The sequence below is a fragment of the Egretta garzetta genome, unplaced genomic scaffold, assembly GCF_000687185.1.
Source record: "Egretta garzetta isolate BGI_Z169 unplaced genomic scaffold, ASM68718v1 scaffold361, whole genome shotgun sequence".
In the NCBI taxonomy this organism is placed as follows: domain Eukaryota; kingdom Metazoa; phylum Chordata; class Aves; order Pelecaniformes; family Ardeidae; genus Egretta; species Egretta garzetta.
Window position 1 is genome coordinate 735,438 of NW_009258688.1, and position 17,173 is coordinate 752,610.

At 44.0% G+C, this 17,173-nt stretch overlaps 1 protein-coding gene across 3 annotated transcripts in view; it reads right to left on the bottom strand.

Annotated features, from left to right (window-relative positions):
- Positions 1-17,173, bottom strand: part of RIN3 (Ras and Rab interactor 3) — a 72,352-nt gene continuing 55,179 nt past the window's right edge. For 2 of the 3 annotated variants that reach the window (XM_035888721.1, XM_035888720.1), the window contains 4 exons: positions 15,634-15,942; positions 7,115-7,246; positions 3,668-3,831; positions 1-1,734 (listed from right to left, as the gene is read on the bottom strand). In XM_035888721.1, coding sequence (XP_035744614.1) covers positions 1,423-1,734; positions 3,668-3,831; positions 7,115-7,246; positions 15,634-15,942 — 917 coding nt within the window. In that variant the 3' untranslated portion in view covers positions 1-1,422. The remainder of the gene's footprint in view (positions 1,735-3,667; positions 3,832-7,114; positions 7,247-15,633; positions 15,943-17,173) is intronic. The other variant, XR_004841195.1, reaches the window with a different exon arrangement.

The following is a 17,173-nucleotide window of genomic DNA, read 5'->3' on the forward strand; positions in this document are numbered from 1 at the left end:
CCTTTGGAGCTTCAGGAGTAAGGCAGGGACCTTGGTCAACTTAACCCAGTTCTTTTTTGAATGGTAATGGGGGGAAAAAACAGCAGCTTTGAGCAAAACCCACAGCAAAACACTCAGAGGGCTGCTAGGCCTGACCCCAAGTTTGTGTAGCTGCAGTGGAGGTTACTTGCCTCCTGCATGCAGACAATCCAGTAGCTTGTGTTCGCAGTGGGAATCTTGCCTGAATGAAGGCTCTCAGAAGACATGGATCTGTCTTGCAATTAAGGCTCCTGCTTCCATTATCCAATCCTGAAAAATTGTTTCCAAATTTCATGAAACAGATTTTTGCATTGGTTCAATTTATCCTGTGGAAATTTAGGTTTGCAGGGAAATTTAAGTCTTCAATGACTGAATGACTGAAAGCACAGGTGGAAAGGTGAATTAGCAATTCTGTCTGCAACAGCCTGAATTTATTGAAGTAATAACCTGGTGGGACTTATAGATACAAAAACACTAGAGAAAATGACATCTGGGTAAAAAGGGACAGGTAATTGATTCTAGCTCTTTTTGACTTTCAAATTTTAATCTGGTTTGCTAGACTGGGCGAATTATTAAGTTCTTTACAAAAGCTTATTTTAAAATAATTGCACCATATCACACATGGAAATAAATATACAATTAATCAGACACTATCATACAACCAAAATGATTAAAACTGCTGTACATGTAAAACTGACGGTGAAGACTTTCAATTTTTAAGAAAAACGCATTGCTGAAAATGCCTATGCTACCTGATTTCAGTGACAAACAGATGGCAGAAAACGTATTCTTAGTGAAGGTACAGGATCATCCCGCATGGTCTGTAATTACACGGATTTCAAAGGCAATAACATGTTGTAGACAGCAAGACAGAGATGGAGCTCTGCTACAGGTGGCAATCCTATGCCACTGAATACATCAGACAAGACTCGGTTTATGCAAACTGGGTGGACAGATATTGCAAGGCATAAACACAGTCTTACCTCCAGATAGCACTGAGGTACGTGCAGACCTTTCACAGGCCTTGTGCACAGAGGTGATTCACACCTGCCAGAATTTATTATGGAGTAAATGTCCACTTTTCCACAAGATCTCTGGATTTTTCTCCACTGTCCGTTTACATTCTGTGACGCCGGCTGGTTGCCAGTGGGAGGTTCTGAGGTTTGATACTTCAAGTTTTCCAGAGGATGAATGTTCTCCTGAATGCTCCTTTTATTTCTGCAAATGAACTCTGCTGAGAAATGCCCTGTATTCAGACAGCATCTACAATTAGCACATCTGCCCTGTGTTGAAGGCCACGCTCCAGAGATCTTCTGAGGTCTGTAGATACCAGAGGATCTCATGAGATAAACTATCCAGCCCTTCCAGGATGACAGCAAACACAACAAAAAAGCTGCATGGCCCTTAGGGAAGGTCTGACTCTTCTTTGACAATTGAAACTGGTGGGCTTTTATGGTCTATCGGTTTATAAATAAAATGGAAATCCTTCTTGGTTTCACTCTTCAGCAGGGAGGATTTGATATGGTGAGGAAGGGCATCTTTGTCCAGCTGCAGCCACTGGTCATCAACATAAACAAAGAGTCCATAGTCCTTGGGATGGGAGACTTCAAACTTTTCGGCACACTGCTGACTCAGCTGCTCAGCCGTGGTGTCATTCCGGGAAGCAAGTGTCCTTGACTGAGCACCGATTTCCAGAAAGGAGATAGAGATGAAATCCTGAAGAGAAACACGAGGATAGATCTTGCAGTTAACACAGTGACTTGGGACTGAAGCAGGCAGAATTCAGCCCAAAGCTCTAGCTGCCTAGAGCTCCTAAACTCTCCCAAATATCGTCCAGTCATCCTCCAATGCCCCAGTTTTTCTCTCCTTTCTCCCCTCTGACGAACAAGCTCTGAATCAGCAAATACTTAAACTAACACTTAGCCAAATAATTAGCCCTGTAAAGACACATAAGTGAAAGCTTTTTTCTGATTTTGCTGAATATCATTAATATGCAGGCTGCGACAGTTCCTTCTCCCGCCTTACTACAGCTCCTGAAGAAACAGAATGCAAAGAAGTAACAGGCCAGAATAACAAGCCCAAAACCTCAGAAATTTGGCCTGAAAATCCCTTGTCACAGAAACAGGAAAGGGCTGGCAGTGCAGTGACCCTTCTAATTCCACCGTCACTCAAACAGCACCTTCCTCCTTTACATCAGTAAGGAAACAGAAGTTGTTATGCTCAGGAGACTGGTTTACTTGTATCCTGTTTCAGGCAGTAGTGACTGTTGGGATGACGTTCCTCCTGCCAAACTCATGAGGAACAGAATCTAGATAGCTTTTGGACACAGTGGAACTTGAGTGTTTAATTTGCATCTGTGAAGTTAAAAAAAATTCCCAGGCATTTTGGTGAGAAAATACTCAGGTTTCCCAGGAGAAGTGAGATTTGCCAACTATGCTGAGTATGGGTTGTGAAACTGCATTTTTGGAGTATCACTGCAGATGATTAAGGCAGCCAGAGGCTGTGCAGGGGCATGCTGAACACATCGGCAAGCTGTTTACCTTTGCCAGGATGGGCTTGTATGTTTCTGCTATTACCTCTCATTCAAAGGAATGGAAAATGGCTCTTACGCTGCTGGAGGTGGTGGGAATCTTCTGGGGAAATGTGGCATTTGCTCACTCAGCTATTATGCTCCATGCTAGGTACTCGCTATGAGCTACTGCCACAGCAGCACTTGGGGCAGGATGGGTATTTGGTGTATCCCATCCACAATTCACAAGTTCTGAGATCATCGGGGACTGTTTTGACTGCAGTATGGGAAACATATTCAACTCCATGCTTTCACAGGGCTACAGGGACTGTGTCTCCCCCTCAGAAGACTTTCCCCTGGCTTTTCCCTCGGCATCCACAATTTCCAGTTTTGCTCTGTGAAGGCTTTACAGAACCTGAGACGTGGCCTTTGCTGCCTCCCTGTGGGTGACGACTTGATCACAGGATGTGGGGCTGGCAGGGCATCCCGACTGCCTGGTCCTGCACCCAGCCCCGCCATGGCTGGAGGCCCAGAGCACCCATCCCTCCTAGGACCCTCCCACGGGTGCATGGGGAGGTCTTCGCTGGGCCATACACAACATGGGCTTCAAAGCTAACTAGACGCTGTTGGGTCTTCTCTGCTGCCGGACAGGAGAAGCCAGGCTCTGGAAGGTGCTTGTCTGACTGGCTTTGGATGTCTGGGGTCCTCCTACAGCTTTATGCCATCTAGGAACTGCCCCTGCACAGTCTTCTCACATCTCCTCAGCTTAGTCCATGTTTTCCCCAGGCCCTAAGGGAGATGAAGAGGGGCTCCCTGCCTCCCTGACGCAGCTCTCCGTATGTGAAGGCTCCTTGCATGCCTCCATCAAGAATGAACAACAAAATCACTCTGCAGTCGTACTTAAAATTATATCATTGTGGGGGTACTTGAAGACTTCAAAATGTGTTTTGGAAGTAATATATATTTCAAATGAGGTGTGTTTTTTTAAGATTTGGAAATCTTGCACTGTATCTACTCTTATTTTTTAATGGTGATTTGGGTTAATTTTGTTTTAAAATAATTATCATGTTAAAAATTACTAAGCATGGAGAGAGCATGTTCATCTTCCAGGCTTTTTCCCTAGAAAATAATGCCAGCTACCTGCACTGATGAGCGGGAAGCCCGGGCCTTGTTCAGTGTCCTCCGTCGCTCCCAGCGGTGAATGGAGTCCTGCACTTCCATGCTCAGCTGCCGTGTGACGGTGATTTTGTCATAGTTCTTGATGTGCTCCAGGGCCCCATAGGTGGTGGTTAAATAATAGGATCCTGCAAAAGGCGAAGGTCTTGTGTGAGCATCACACCAGCACAGGCCATTGATTTCCACTTCCATCCTGCTTGCTTGTGCCTGTGCAGTGGCAGCTAACACTTGCACTGTCTGTGCCTCGCTGAAGGGTGTGCAGGGGTGTCTGATGTTAACCCAAGAGAAAGGAGATCTAAGGACCAACATCCTCCACCCCCTTCTGCTTCACAGCAATGTCACTGCCCAGACTGCTGAGGCTGTAGGTGCCTCACACAGACCAAGAGTAAACTACTGCAAAAGCTGCTTTCACAGACCGATACCACAGATGGTTTATTCTTTGGGGCATGGCCATCTTTTCGTTGTGTTTAACAGGGCCAGTGCAATAGGTCTGTAATTTGGACTTCTGAGCACTCCCCTTAATGCAAGGAAATAGTAACAACTGTAGTGTACTCTGTAGGAAAAGTACAGGCCCTGGATTCAGCCCCTCCAACTCTAGCTACATTGCTGCAATGTTTCAAGCCTGGGTCCTGTGTGGGCTCAGCAGTGCTGAAGGATGCCTCAGACCTTTAAGGACAACTTACCCTCTACTCCCTCTCTCTCTATCAAATAGACAGGGAGCCCAGATGTTTGGCTGAGAGTAATTCCTGGACTGTTCAGAGCTGTGGGATAAATCTTGGTAAAGCAGAGAAACAGGGGATAAAGCAATAAAAGCCTGCAGCCAGTCCTTTTCCCTCAGAAACTCCATGGCTGCTGTGGTGTTGCGTGCAGCAGGTAATAAATAACCAACTGCAGCAGCCAGGGAAGCAGCTGGACCATTATAAGAACAGGCTCCATCAACAGAGATGAAGATAAGCCCTGGTAAGAGGCCAGAGTTGAATATGAGGAAGCTGCTGCTTTGGTTGCAGGGCAGCCCTGTGCCGGGGTTAATTACAAGTGCTCGTTTTCCCAGCTGCCGCCTGGGCTCAGCTCCGCTGATGAGCGAGAGGCCCGGGCCAGGGTCTCCTCCGAAGAGAGGGAAGGCGCCAGCCTGCGGAGCTGCTCGGGCAGCAGCGCGGTGCCCCCAGGCAGCAGGGGTGGGGACGCGGCCCCGGGCCTCCAGGCGGGAGCGGGCCTGGGCTGACGATCCCCGGCTGCCGCTCCCCTCGCTCCGGGTGCCAGGAAAACAGGGGGAAGTAAAAACCGCCCGGCAGCTGGGCGGAGCTGCCTGGCTTTAATGTTCCGTAATAGCTGTAGCTGCCCCTAGATGGCACTGCCACACCGCCCAAACCTCGCACCAGCCCGCCTGCGGTTTCCTAGCCCTTCCTCAGGCTCTGAGGCGCTCCGCTGGTTGCGTAAGTGGTGGCTAAGTCAGCATTTTATTTGAGAGCAGTATTTTTAGAGTTTCATTAAAGTTTGGTGGAGGAGAGGAGAGAAGAGACCAAAACATTGCCATTTGACTTTCCATACTCGGGTGGATCTGATGAACGTCCCACAGCTACGTTGGTCTGCAAACACTGAGAACATTCATTTTCGTTACTGTCTCCCACAAAGTGCTGCGGAGAACAGGCTAACAAGCCTGCAGGTGCCACTTTCCCCTCTTAAATATAGCTACGACCCTCCCTTGTCTGCCGTTCAGTACTTCTCCTGCTCTGGCAGAGTCAGGGGTCCCCGTGATGGGACCTGCGACCTGATGTATCCCTTCCCTCAGAAGCCAGGGAGGAAGATCTCCCAGTCCCTCATGACAGGAATTCATTACATCTTCTTTAAGAATTAATTTTTCTGCTGCTTTCTAGTATCTTAATTTCCACACAATAATTTCCCATCATCTGTCCTTGCCTTTGCCCCGGTAGTCAACATCACTGTTGTAAAATTAATTCAAAGTAAGTTTTTAATTTGGAGGCCAGATTTAAGTGATTTTGTATATTGACCTGACGTAATTTCTGTTTTCTCAGTTCCGCTTTCCTTTTTTTTCCCTTTTATTTCTGTGCCTGAATCACCTTTTGCCACTTAACTTTGAAAGGCCTAACTCAAGTTAACTTTTGCCAGTTGTGCTTTGCGATCTCAGAGCTGTCTTCACTGAGATGCTCTTTTTTTCTCCAGTTCCTGTATCTGCAGTTACTCCCAGTCTCCTTTCTGATGTGATTATTCAGTCAGTTTGATCTGGAACTCCCTCACAGAATTTTTCCCCTTTGACTGGAGTGCACATTTCACGCAGTCTTTGCACCTTTGACTTACGAGAACTTCCAGCCAGCTTTGCCTTCGATACCCTGAGCTCCCCAACCCAGCTGACTTCAGTAACCAGCCTGGTAGAGTGCCCTTTTGAAATGAATAACCCCTGGGCAGCATAGTCACAGAAACCAGCTTAGTTATGTCAGCAAAATGCTGTGCTTAGGCTAATGGTTTTTTTGCTAACAATTCTTTTCAGCAGGAAAACTAGCCTGTGCAGAAACCCCACACTAATACGATTGCATTGCTACTGGTGATTCTGTTAGCACTTACTTTTCCCCACCTCTGCACTGTGCTAGGATTGCTCTTAGCCACAGACTTATACCTCCATTTAATATGACTAAAATAAGTCTGCTGTTGTTCACCTAGGACTCCTTTCTAGAACCTCCGTACTTACCAAAACAAAGTCTAAAATAAAACACATTTTATTGTTTTAGTGACTACTTGGTGAAAAATCATCTGTGTTCATAATTCAGAGTGTGTAACCCTGTCACCATTAGTAGCTTTTGCTTCCCAAGCTATATTTAAGAAACTGAAGGCCCACAGTTCCTTGGGGTATTTATCCCTCTAATAGCAGAGGTCTTTTTTCACATCCAAACCCACTATTCCTCTCTAACCCAACTTCCTTTCTCTGCCTCGCTATGATACTCAGCCAGAGAACATTGTCAAAGGGGTCACTCAAATTTAAGAGTACAGTGACCCAGACATACAATGAAGTTTAAGAAATGTGCTCTTTTCTCATTGGAATAAATGAAAGTGCCCACACAATGGATGCAGCAGCAGTTGATTTTAGGCAAAAGACCTTTTAACTTTTCAGCCTTTGGACCAAGGAGCTCTAGATGTCTCTGTTTATGTTACTAATCCAGCAACTTGGTTCTCCTTTGTGCTGGGTCCCTGCCTTTCTAGGTGGTGTCTAAGGGCACTACACTACTAAAAACAGTTAAAGTGTTTGACAATAATTTTAGAGCCTCAGATTTGCAAAGCTTGGCCACAGTTTATCCACAAAGCCTAGCCAGAGCCTTGCTGCCCCACTTTCACAAACACTGAAGCGAGGTCAATAATGATTTCCAAAGTGAATATCCTAGGAGGAATACTGTACTCTACCTTCCCCTAGCTGCAGAGCAGGGTCCATGAGCTCCATCATATACTCCACATTCAGAAGGACTTCAGGCAAGTTGCTGCGGGCCAACACATACATGAGCACGGGGAGGAAGTCATCTGCACCGTACGGCTTCCCTGAGCAAAGAGAAACACAGAGTGGTCCCAATAAACTCACCACAAAGACACGTTCCCACCCAACAGCGACAGCTTCTCACCTAGCACGTCCTTTGCAAACTTCAGCTTAAATTATCTGAAGAGTTAAAGCTTGAAAGCATCAGCAAAGAAAAAATGCTGAAAAAGGAAAGTTCACTTAAAAAGTAACTAAACCTGCTTCAAGCCCAAAATATGAACTTGAAAATTTTTAGTGAGTTCCATTTCTGCCATTCTTTATTAACTGAGAAAGAGAAACTTAAACTTCATGGATCAGACAAGTGACGGTCCTTGAAGAGTGCAAAGGCTGCCAGCTTGGCCCTCTGATTTGACAGTGCCATCAAGACTGCAATTCAGGTTTGCAGTATTAGCAGCAAAGCTGTCTATGTGCATTAGGGGTATTTATTCTCTTAGGTTCACTCTATGTGTGGGACCAAAGAGCAGAAAATAGAATTTGAGGCAGTGGTTTTTAGGACTGAGGACTTCCATGTTTATGTTCCTTCAGAAGGCAAAACATGGCACTATGTGTTCCTAATTAAAACTCTCTACCAAGAGCTAGGATCTAAGAGGAAGCATCTTTCCAGAAATGGTGTCTAGCTAAGAAAACAAAAAGCCTTTTACATTGGGCTTAGACTAGTTTTTGGACTTGGTGTGCAGCAGGTGCTGCAGGAACAGATCCTCGTGGGCTCAAGATTTCCTGGGCTTAAAACATTCATATCAACAAAGTCAACAAAGTGATCTTACAAGTAATCTGTAAGAGCACTTTGGGATCTCTGAGGACAAAAAAGCATACATGTTAGCAGTCATCATTATAAATAATTACTACTTAAAATAGAATCCAAACTGAAGCTTTGCCACATAAACAGCAAAGAACACAAGGATAACCCTTCTTATTTGAAAAATGCTTTCACTTTCCACAAACATGTCATAAATTCATCATGGACAACCGATAATAACAAGCTGCTTAACAGGCCTATCTTCCCAACATTCAGAGTTGACCATTCCTCTTAACCTAAGCCCAGATTGCTCTCATTCTGCATGTCCTCCCACAGACCATAGGCAGTTTTTCTCAACTGAGCACTTGGATGTGTTGGTTTCATGGGCCATGTGTCTGTCACTTGAGAACCGTTTGCCTCACCTCAAAGAATCAAAGCTACCCTTGATGTTGCTTCAGTGAAATTATGCCCTAGCCATTTTTGGCCCATAGTTCGACATGCTCTTCCATGGTAGGGCATAAGTTCCTATTTCTCAGATGTTCCCACTGACTTATTTCAAGTCTTTGCCATGAGTCAGCTTTCCTTTTTTGTCCTTCATAGCTGACGCAGATTCTCCATTGGCAAAGAAAGATATTCTTCTGAAGCCTCAAATAAACATGAGCTTAGCCCCTGATTAAAAAAAAAAGAAGTGTGGCTTTAAAATAAACCCAGTAATATACCTAGTGAACAGAGAGCTGATCCAGTTAAAACAAAGTGTTGAGATGAGAGATTGTCAGGGCTGTAATTCAGTCTAACAGAGTCCACACATTCCACAACATAGACAATTTATTTAATGAAAGCTGGATTAATGCTTTCAATTCTGTTTGCTTTATTATGGCTGACTTTAGTTAAATGACACAGCCTTAAGTCTTCAACCAAACTGTAAAAGGACTTTATTGTTTCATTAACATCTGGATGTCTGTTGTTACCTTGGCTTATGTCTCTGTGAAAGCTTCAGCTCTGTGAAGGCTCCAATTCATTCCTGTCATATATATTACCTTAATACAAGCAGCTTACTATTACAGCTATTTAATATTGTCTAGCAAAAAAAGGTGACGCAACTGAGATGTGAAAATGTACTAGAAAAACTGGACAGAGAAAAGCCCTATTCTCCTTCTGACATGAGTAAATCAGATGCCAACAGAGTTAGTTCTGTATAAAATGAGTGTAAAGGAAGATGAAGTACCATAGAGTTTGCTAGGCTCATTTTTTTCCCTTCTGTAAAAAATTTTTCTTTATGTAGTGGTTACTGACTGGTGGCATGGACTGGGTGCTTTTGATTTCCTGAAGGCCAAGGGATTTCTAGTGCAACACCAATAGCAGAGTTTTCTCTTCCCTACCACTTATTTCTGATGACCAATCCATGTTGTATCTGCTAGGGCATCCAAGAAAGTTGCTACTTCACAACATGAACTCCTATCCACTGGAAAAAAAATGCTGGTTTTTTTTTTTAAATGTCACCAAAAGAGATCACCAACCAGACAATGGACTGACCAACGAATGCAGAGTGGAAACAGCAACTTGGAACTAAACAGTTCCATGTCCCCAGTCATCAACTTCTAGTATCAACTGAAATGAATGTTAGAGGACACTTTTCAAGAACTCCTACAGAATGTCGCTATTTCTTTTTTATTGGCTGAGAAGTGGTTGCATGTACAAGCAAGCACTGAGTCAATTATTTTTCATTGCTGTTTTACCTCATTTCTATAAGCTGATTTAGCTGCTCTGCCCACCAGCTCTTGTTATAAACCTTTCTCAACTTTAAGATTTCATAGAAATCCAGCTGTTTATATGACTTAAATACAAAAATCTGATATACAGTTTCTTTTTGATTAATAAACTCAGAGTAAGGATGGCTGACGGCAATAATGGAAAGAGTTCTCATTCTCCATATGCTGTATGCTCATAACCTGCATAAATTACTAGAAATCATTTTAATCCACTTGTGGGAATGTGAAGCCTGATTCTTAAATTCCCACATCTGTAGCTAAAGCTGAAGTCAATAGGAGGTGTAGGTGGCAACAAGAGAAAAGCAAAGCTAGTTATCAAAGATCTAGCTCTGACTCCCAAGTGTTGCCACAAACTTCCAGTGTCGCCTAGGGCAGGTCGGGCATGGTTTATTGTGCCTACTCCATGGGGGTAACAGGTGCTGTCAGCAACTCAAATGCAACCAGAAGCAGAAGGCACAAAGATATGTGAAGCAATGCCTGGGAACCAAGACACCTGAGAGGTTGGTGCTGCTCAGCGTCCTGCAACCCACATGCTCCCTGTGCCATGGAAGGCACCAGGGCACTAACCAGTGTCCATCCGGAGCTGCAGCAGGGATGCTCTCTGCAGGCTGCTGTCTCCTCAGCTCCACTTTCAGTCCAGGCCAGAGCCAAGTGCCCAGATCTGCCTGTCTAGCTCTGTCTGTGGTCTTTCACAGAGGGGTATGTTTGCAGCTGACAGAGTTAAATCTAGCTCTGACCCTACCAGTGGTCTCCGTGACACTGTGACTGAGCTTGCTGGTGCTGTCCTACTCCAGATATGACTTGCTTGCTTTATTTCTCCTTCTTCCCTGCAGGATCAGGAAACATTTATTTCATAAATATCTATAAGAAGCTTAAAATAAGCCTTCTCTTCTGCCACAAACTCATCCTATTATGTTTATAGCAAAGCAAATACAACGTCAGATCCTGGCTGGGATGCAGTGCTTGAATAGACGGGTATTAATTAAATACATGATTTAAAGCAACTGGAATTTTGCCCAAGCCTCCATAAAGAAATTGCAGCCTATTTTAACACATTCATACATTTCTTTTCCCCCCATGTATATTCTGACAACCAGCAGACAGTGATGATGGTCTGCAACTTGCTCTAGTATTTTACAAACACTGGCATGATGTCTAGCAGCAATTCTCCAGGAAATATGAATTTTAGCTTCAGTTTATAGCTGGGAAACCTGAGGTACAAAAAGGTTAACTGCGATTTGTTCAAGATCATAAGAAAAGATTGTGACCATCCTTGCGCTCACTAGCATTTTGCTGCCTCTTGCCTATCCCATACTACTTCAGCAAGGTTTGATTTATGGTATACTTGAATTAAGAGAGTTAATACATGTAGGCAGCATGAATCCACTTCAAAAACATATGTTTCACAGATCAGAGGAATTCGTTCCCTTTGAAAAATTTGAACTGGCTCTTTAACTCAAATGTAGAAATTGCACTAGCCAGAAAAATACAATCTCTAGTCCACCAGCCTTCATTAATAGTAACTTAAATCCAAATATCCTCTTCCTAAAGATAACAAAGTAAAACTATTATGTATAGCTTTATTTTCCTTCTCAGAAGTGAGATGTGATAAGGAGCAGTGTGGTGGGATTGGTCTGACTTAGTTTTAGGAGCTTCTAGCATTGGTTCTACACTGGCTGTTGAAGTATTTGAGGCCAGTTTCCTTTTCACAAGCTCAGCTATCCCACTGAAGATGCACTGTGTCCTCTCCATGCCTTTGTCAACTACAGAGCCACATAGGAGTGCATCAGGGCAACTAATATCTGGCTGCTCAGTTTATAAAGCATGACAAACTTAATCCTAAAAGCTAAGGAAGAGAAATATCCCAATGGAATATGTGTCCTAGCTATCCTCTTTTTCCAAAAGCAGACTATGCATTAGCCATGCAAAACTATGCAACAGAGATTATTAAATCAGATGTTTTAGGGCCAGTCACCTAGCCAACTCCATCACTAGTACCGAACTGGCTTTGAACTGTATACTCGAGCTCCCTGTGCAGTTCAAAGATACTCCAAAAATGAAGCTTCATTAGCTTAGGTAGTCCACAAGTTAAAAATGTTGCAGTAAGAAAACTGTTCCTCTGTTCATTCTTCTTGAATCTCCTTAGAAAGCAGTCTCTCCATCTTTCAAACTTCCGACTTAGGCTTAGAGCCTTTCCATGCCTGATCTTCGCCACTCATGGACTGATCAAGTTTGGCCTGTTTGCCTCGCTCAGTATTTCTTCATAAACCAATGCCTACTGCTTCTCTATTTTTGCTTTTCCATCAGTTTTCTTCCACAGAGTGACAGGTCCCAGGTAGCACAAGGCTGGGTGCTCTAGGCTCACCACTGCCAGTAAACACCACACATATTGCAGATTTTCATCTTGGTTTATCACTCTGCCAGTGTCAGTTGTGTTTTTGAAAGAGCAAAAAGCAGAGATTCTCATCCTACTCCTACCACACAATATACCTTTGACATTTTGGCTGAATAAAGGTATTACTGAAAGATAAATAATAAGCAGTTTTTTCTACGTAAGATTACAAATCAGCTATGCACCCAACTCTCCCTGTGGGTACTGGGGCATGCCCTCCAAATGCAGGAGCAGTCAGTGAGTTGGGAGCTTACAGCTTCCCATGAGTCCTGCCTCTTACTTCTTCAAGTACAGGTAAAAAAATGCCACAAAAAAAATGCCAGCCAGTTTGGGGTGGGTTTCCAAACTCTTATTTTTCTATTCTTTTAATGCATATTATTCTTACAAACAACTCCTAGTATTTTTAGCAGGCAGATTACATATTTTTAGATTGTAGGTTACATTCTTGGAGGCGTATGTTGCTGTTATTGAAGTTTGCACAGAGCTTGGAAAAGCTCAGTGAGGGACTGAAATGCTACCATAATTGTCCCTTTGGGGAGGATTCACTTACTAATACCACTGCCTACACTGTACATGTGAATATCTGAACCAATACCCTCTAAACTCCTTTTATAGCCAGTGATGAACTAATCAATATCGTCAGTGGAGTTTGTCATGAGTCATCTCACCCTAAAGCACACACCTACATCTAGCCAGATGAATCAGCTGAACTCCATTGACTAAGTCCCCATTGTCTATAATGAGAAGCTAAACATGATAACCATCTGTGGCCACCTACAGCTAGATGTAGCTGTAGATGAGTCCTACTTCAACATAGATCTGTATCTCGTATTCAGAGGTTTGTTGGGAGAAAGGCGTATTGACAAAGACTGTGAACTTGCCTTCCTTATTCCTTGTGATGAATCAGATCCGCAGGTTGATTGCCTTCAACTTGAGGGATAACTGTAACTTTAAACCCGCAGAGGATCTGACCCATTCAGTTCATAGTCTAAGTATTAGGGAGTTCAACCACAGCTGATTTTTCAGGCAGATTTGGGCACATAGTATGAATTGCAATCAAACCAAAGAACTCCTCCTTTCTTAAAATGGCTCAATATACATGTAGTGAGTCAAGGCTGACTTCAAAGTTTCATGACTCTTTCAGCAGTGCAAAGATGGGCACTACCACAGGCACAAATGTTCCTGAGTAAGCCTATCCCTAGATTTAAAGAAAACTTGGTACCTGTTGGGACATCCTGGCCAAACCTGGACTGGTGTACATGGGTCTCAAAATGTTGAAAAATTTGTGTTTTCCTACAGGTCTGAAAAAAAAGGGGTGCTTGATTTGGTGGTATTTGCACTTTGCTTTGAGATATGAAACAATATTCTCATTCCAGCTCGTCCTACGGTCAGCCTAAAGTGAATAAAGACCTGGCCTGAACTGCCACATTGCAAATTAAACCAGACAACATTAAGTAGTTATCATGTTACTGAACAGATCGTTTTTCTGACAGAGGTAGACTGATTTTGGTCCTGTGGCAGAGGCAATGATTACCTTTGTGTTCCACCTGCTTCAATCTTGGAAGAGGAGGGAACTTTCTAATTCAGAAGTGAGTAAAAGGAGTTAAAAGAAGAACAGACTGTTACACAGGAAGACAAGCATGGCCTCTGCTCTTCCTGTGTGAACAGCACCGCATTGCCTCAGGGCTGGCTGAAAGCAAAAGGGGCCTTGGGCCATTGCTGTCAAGATGGGCAAAGAGCAGAAGGAGAATTCCTGCCTGCTGAAATCTGGTCTGAGCAGCCTGCAGCGCGCTCTTCTACACACCACCAGCTGGGAATTCCCTGTCAGAGAAATATTTCAGCTTGCTGAATGCTTGTCTTTGCCAGGTGGAAAATCAAAGTGATCTGGGTTCTGTTCATTCTGTTGAAGAGTTTTCACACATTTCATTTCTAAGTGGGTCTACAGGACGTTTCACTCAATTTTTCTCTGAGTCCACTGTTTTCTGGCAGTTAAGACTCCTCCCCTTAACCTCTTTTTCTGGTCTGAATCCATTGGGGTACATTTCCGTCATGTCAGGCCAGTTTTCTTCTGACCAGGCCCTGATATGCATCACTGACCGTATATACTGGAGAGGGACCGGATGCACAGGGGTGAAGTCAGCTTCTGACCATGAGAAAACAGCTGAGCTGGCCAAAATGGCATAGCAAACCACAATGAAATCCTCTGATTTAATGAATGCCAATCTTTTAAAACATGTAGTGTTTTTTGAATTATTTCTCTGACCCCTAATTTCTGTTACATAAAATGACACAATGGCATTTCCTGCAACAGAGAAATTCCAGCCCTGAGCTGAGGTGTGACAGATACGTAATGTACCACCAGCATTGGAAGGAGACCATGTCTGCTATGTGGGTTTTAGTGAGGCATGCAAGTCTTTGATCTGTACCAAATTTACTCTCAAAGTTAACACAACTGTTTTAACAAAGTTACAGCAAATTCCCCTACATGTGTCCAAATGATACTGGAAGACAGTTAGAGGTCCTATCCACCCTGCAGCTTAGGCTCAGCCCTGGGGTGGCTTCTTGCTTTGCTGTTGATGTGTCTAGATTGGTCATTGAACCTTGCTGCATACTGTCCAAGGGATGACCCTGAGGTGAGGCTCAGAAGGGACACAATAATTGCTGTACAAGTGCTCCAAGGCTGTTCTCAATACAAAATAAAGCAGAACAGTTAAAAGCACCTTTGGAGATCGTGAGTTCTTGAACAACTGCAGGTTGTTGCAAATTAATACCTGGCTTCTCTCCAAATTTATGGATGGCTGGTCATCAGCTCACCAGTATACAAAGAAAGCTCTTAAACTGGCAAGGCAGATTCCTGGAGGAAGGGGCTTCCTGGTCTATCTGCAAAAATGCATCCTGCCTGTAGGCCAAGGGCTCAACGTGTGCATTTAGTGGTTGGCCTGAGGCTCAAGTTATATTTATACTCAGAGCACGTAATTCCTCACACCGAAGAAGTGTAGTAGTGGCTTTTGGAATTTACTGGAGCATAAGGAATTAGTAACAAACAGTACTAGCATTCTGCGTCTCCTCCTCCATTTAGGCAAAACATTGTAACGGCCAAATCAAGAGACTTTTCCCAAAGACCCATTCCTAGAACTTACCGTTAAGCTGCTACAAGCTGGGACAGAGCTCTGAGGATTTATGGAGAGCTGTGTGAAGACCTGTGCAAAAAGGATGTTACCCATAAAACACACACTGATAGACATCTGTTTTTTTTGGAGTTATGGAGCTTAAAGTTAACCAGGTAACATCTTATACCTGTTATTAGTGCAGAGAACTTCACAGTCGCTAGCCAGCCCATTCTGAACACAACCTGTGGACAGCTGATACCAACACACCAACAATTGCTGTTACCTCTAATCTGAATATTATCACATCAACTGTATCATAAACCCCATTCCTTTGTTACACGGAGAAGGATCAGTGAGGGACACCATTTCAGTAGGAATGCTGTACCTGGGTTTCCCTGAGCCATGGAGTCATAGATGAGTTTGCAGGACTTCAGCAAGATAGCAATCTTCTTTTCCGGGGAGTAGGCCTTGTGCATGGCTGTAAACTTGTGAAGGATCTTTTCCAGCACTACTGTTTCAGGCACACTGGTTGTGACGCCTAGGTCAGTGGTAGTTGTGTTTTGTATCACAAGTTGGTTCTCTTTTAGCTGCTGTAAAGATCCATCTTTGTTGTGGATTTCTTTTAAGTAAGAATCAATGGCTTCTTTTAAAGGTTTCAGGACACATTTGTACAAAGCCGTCTCAGCAATCACTTCTGCATAGAGAAGGGAGAACACAAAAGTCCATGATAAATAATCAACACAGTAGTACAGGTGCAAGTAAAACTCCTAAGAAAGCATGTGGTTGGTTATTCATGCACACACATAGCTGTAAGCAGGGAACAGAAATTACATCCCAGAAAGTAAATGTTTCATTACCAACACCCACCCAGTCCTGGATGGGCTTGAGATGAACATCAATGCATGGCCTCTGCCACTGGAGCTGGAGGAGGGCTTGTGCTGCCAGCAGCTCCTGCTGTCTTTGCCTGACTCCTGCATGAGCAGCAGTGCTGTCAGGCAGCAGGAAAGCCAGCTCTGGGAAGAGATGAGGAACCTCACCTAACTGTGCTTCTTTTCACAGCCCTGCCCTTACAGATGCCCAGGTGGGATTCAGCATGTCCTTTCTGACATCTCCCTCTGACCTGTTTGAGATGTTCACTTTGGGATGAAGTCAATTGCATCCCCCAAGCGCCCCTTTCTCTGCATGACTGGAAAGGGCTGTAGCCACCAGCTCAGAGGCAGACACCAACATCTGGTCAGAGTTCCTCACCCTTACTGCTCAAGTGACTCTAACTTACTGATACTTAAGTCACCTCTTACGCCACCTGTGGATGAGGAAATAGTCTGTGTGGGTTGAGTGTTTGCTTCGTATTTAGCAGTAGACAAAAGGAAGCATGAGAGACTGTGAGAAAGTCTGTTGATTGACTCCTAGAAACCAGAGGCAAAGCTAGAGAGACTGCAAGGGATCCTCTTGTCACCCCTGCGCTGAGGCAAAAAGGTCACTGGCAGAAGAGTTCATCTGCTCAGTCAGTGAGGAATGAAACACAGGCAGTAACACTTACGTAAATGCAACTATTTTAAAGAATCCAGAGAATCAGCCTAAAGCAGGACAAATTCAAATGTTAAATCTTCCACAGTGGGAATCCCTGTCCTCCAAAGAAGACAACAGTCCTCCCTAGGCTGACAGGACCATACCATCCTGTTAAGGAACTGCCAGTTAACAAGGCTAGACCTAACCAGGCGTGTCTGTGTGAAGGTGGGGGGATCCTTGCACACACGCAGCTCCACCAAGCAGAACAAGGACACTTCTTTCTGCCTCCTCTCCACTTCCCCTAATCGAGATTCAAGACAGACTTCTCTGTGCTGACACTCCCTCTGCCTCAAAGAAAGGGGTTATTGGGACAAAAATTCCAGGTGTTACATGAGCTGCATGAGGAGTGAAACTGT